This window comes from Zingiber officinale, chromosome 1A (genome assembly GCF_018446385.1).
Source record: "Zingiber officinale cultivar Zhangliang chromosome 1A, Zo_v1.1, whole genome shotgun sequence".
In the NCBI taxonomy this organism is placed as follows: Eukaryota; Viridiplantae; Streptophyta; class Magnoliopsida; order Zingiberales; family Zingiberaceae; genus Zingiber; species Zingiber officinale.
The window spans coordinates 115,551,228-115,554,735 of record NC_055987.1 but is presented as its reverse complement, the minus strand read 5'-3'; the positions used below and the strand labels follow the sequence as shown (position 1 = coordinate 115,554,735).

Genomic DNA, 3,508 nt, shown 5'->3' with positions numbered 1-3,508 from the left:
GACAATTAATTGAAAAATATCGGGAGCAAAAACAAGATCTACACATGGTATTCATTGACTTAGAAAAAGTGTATGATAGAGTTCCAAGAGAAATTATATGGAGAATTTTAGAAAAGAGAGGTGTTAGCGTAACATATATTGAACTAATTAAGGATATGTACGAGGATGTAACGACCAGAGTAAAGACTTCAGGCGGAGTAACTGAAGCATTTCCAATAAAGATAGGGTTACATCAAGGATCAGCTCTAAGTCCCTATCTTTTTACACTAATTATGGATGAACTCACTGCGCACATTCAAGGCACAGTACCGTGGTACATGTTGTTTGCAGATGATATTATTTTGGTAGATGAGACACGTGAAGGAGTAAATGCTAAGCTAGAATCTTGAAGGGAAACATTAGAAGGAAAAGGTTTTAAGCTTAGTAGATTAAACACGGAATATATGGAATTTAAGTTTAGCAATATTAGAAGTAATGGAACAATTGTTAAGATATGAGAGGACGAGTTACCTGGAACCGAGAGATTTAAATATTTAGGATCATTTTTACAAAATGATGAAGGGATTGAGAGAGATGTCTTACATAGAATACAAGCAGGATGGATGAAATGGATGGGAGCGTCGAGTGTTTTATGTGACCGCAAAGTACCTCTTAAACTTAAAAGTAAATTCTATAAAACCGCAGTTAGACCTGCTATGTTATATGGAGCTGAATGTTGGGCTATGACTCGAGCACATGAGCAGAAGATGAGAGTTGTAAAGATGAGGATGTTAAGGTGGATGTGTGGACATACGAAGATGGACAAAATAAGAAATGAGAGCATTAGAGAGAAAGTCGGAGTTTCATCTATTGAGGAAAAACTCCGACAGACACGTTTAAGATGGTACGGACATGTACTTAGATGACCAATAAATGCTCCAGTTAGGTGATGTGAAACTATGATAAACATGCATATTAAACGAGGAAGAGGAAGACAAAAAAAAGACTTGATTAGCAACAATAAAACAAGATAAAATTTATTTAAATATAGATGATGATATAATAGGTGATAGAGCTCAATGGCGTAAAAGGATTCATATAGCTGACCCCACCTAATGGGAAAATGCTTGGTTGTTGTTGTACAATCAATTTTAGTGAAGTCAAATAATTAAAAATAACAACCAAAATTTATTTGGGCCAATAAATAATTTAAAATTGTCAACACAAATAAGGTTTTTTCAATCTGTGCCTGTGGAAGATGCAAAAATTTAGTTTAGTGTATTATGAGGATATAAGTTTACTATATTAATGTAGATTCATTAGAGCATCCACAACGGCGTTAATGCCTGAGGCATTAATGCCGACGTGGATCACTTTTTTGGCACTGAAGTATTAACGCGTTCAAATCTTTGAACGTGTTAATGCTACAGATTAATTAAAAAAAATAAAAAAATATATATTAATGCAGCTGCACGTTAAAGCGTTGCAGATGCTCTTACATAGCTGTTCAATCAAACCTCCTGCCATTCAATGAAAATTGAGGCTCAACACATACATATATTAATTAATTGTAGCATAAAATCAAGAGACATATTAATCCATATTCATCGAATTCTTCTTCTAACACTTTAATTTGCATTCTAACTGAAAAACCAGGTCCTTCTCATAGCCAAATGGCATTTAAAGGGACTGACTGACCATGCATACTGAAAAACTCTTGTCTGTTTTTCTCCCTCCATGGTCACATGAACACCCGTTTGGGTTGTTCATCAAGTCATGCTCAGTTTGTAGTTTGTACAATATTAATATTGTCAACATATTTAATTATATTTCGATCTGCTATTCCTAATGTTAATTATTGAGAATATGCATATGGCTAGCTCTCAGAGGCCAGTAAGAAATTGTATCTGCTTGAGGAGAGGAGCAAAAGCCTCCATCAACTTCTCACATGGATGGTTGTGTATTCCCTCGTACGTGGTCACAACGACGCTCGTGTCTTTGGATTGCCGCTGGACTTGTTTCTTCACGTTGCATGTATGGTGAGTGCATCGATAGTAGCTCCTTCATCATGCGATAAATTAAACATAAACAAAAATATTTAAGTTGATTTATTTTTAATTAATTAGCATTAATTTTTAATTAATTACCTAGGATGAGGGCTGTTCTTGACGGCCTTCTGCCCATACTTGCGCCATCGATAGCCATCGTCGAGGATGTCACTGGGGCTCTTGGTCCGGAACGCAAACCTTGGCCTCATCACCTTCTTTCCCTTCGTCGTCATTGCCGACTTCGCCTTCGACCGGCCGCAGACGCCGCCTACTTCTCCTTCATCGTCGCCCTGTGGCGGGGCAACAGCCGCTGTCAATTGCTGTCCTGTCAGGCTCGGAAGGAGCAACGAGGCTAGCCCCACCTCCGACATGAGAAGCGCCGGCGGCGTTAGAGAATTGTGATACACACTCTGCTCCTGCACTTGTTGCTGTTGCGCTAGCTGTTGGATCATGAGCAGATTTTGCTGAGCTGTGAGGCTGGGCGAGCAGCCGCCGGTTGGTGCTTCTGAATTCCCTCTGGCCATTACAGTTTCCATATCGATCGATCGATCTATCGAATGCGAAAATTGCATTTATATAGAGGGAATATGGAGAAAGGTTTGGGGGTTGGAGGAGGTTGGGAAGCGTCAACTGCATGCGAATTAAAAGGATGCAGAGAGAGAGAATTACAGAGAAGGAAAGATAACCAACAACCTCCCAACTAACTTATCGGCTCAACTGCCCTGCCAATCTCGTTGCATCAAGAGCTTCGATGTCACTACACCACCATTTTATACTAAAAATACATAGAAATTTATGAATGAGCCATTATATTGCAGGGCACGCCAATATGGCAATGCTCAAATCCCAGGCTTGACGCTGAAGCTACCAGATAAATTGCTGAAGGCCGTCGACGTCTGATAATTTAACAAGATAGGTGATGCGTTATACAGGAAGCTCACGCGTAAGCAAAGAGATTAATTAATTGATCGACGAAGACTTGGTGGCGCTTCATCCTTACCGTCCAAATTGATAGACAATCATATTGAAAATGACTTTTCAATCGATTGATTAATATATTTCGTATAAATTTAAAATTTTTAGTTCTATTACGAACTTTTGATTGAAAGTCAATGGAGGGACATGTGGTTTGTTGATTGATCATATTCGAAATCTGAATCAGACGAAGATCGGTTGAAATAACGTCGGTGTTGACGGAGAGTCCACTTGGACACACCTAGCATATGTGCACCGGAAAACGAACCCCCACATGAAACTAAAGAACAGTGGTGACGAAACCGATGGTACTTAGATTCTGCGTACACTCGGACAAGCACACGGAACATTATAGACCAGAAATCAAGGAAAAAGTCTTCGGCGCAGGTCCTCCAACGCTCAAGTTAGGTACTCTTCCCCCCAAAAAATAGTATACGAAGGAAAAAAGAACTGTAGAAGAAGAGTTCAAATGTGCGCACGTACCTGCTCAAGGGAGAGGACATTTC

The 3,508-nt window shown here is 39.4% G+C and overlaps 1 protein-coding gene across 1 annotated transcript; it reads right to left on the bottom strand.

The window, feature by feature from the left end:
- Positions 1-1,516: 1,516 nt before the first annotated feature.
- LOC122009413 (probable WRKY transcription factor 75) lies at positions 1,517-2,572 on the bottom strand. The gene is made up of 2 exons (XM_042565558.1): positions 2,127-2,572; positions 1,517-2,040 (listed from the first exon to the last, which is right to left on the bottom strand). The coding sequence occupies exons 1-2, from the start codon at positions 2,561-2,563 to the stop codon at positions 1,863-1,865; spliced, it is 615 nt and encodes a 204-aa protein (XP_042421492.1). The 5' UTR covers positions 2,564-2,572; the 3' UTR covers positions 1,517-1,862.
- Between the last annotated feature and the right edge of the window lie 936 nt (positions 2,573-3,508).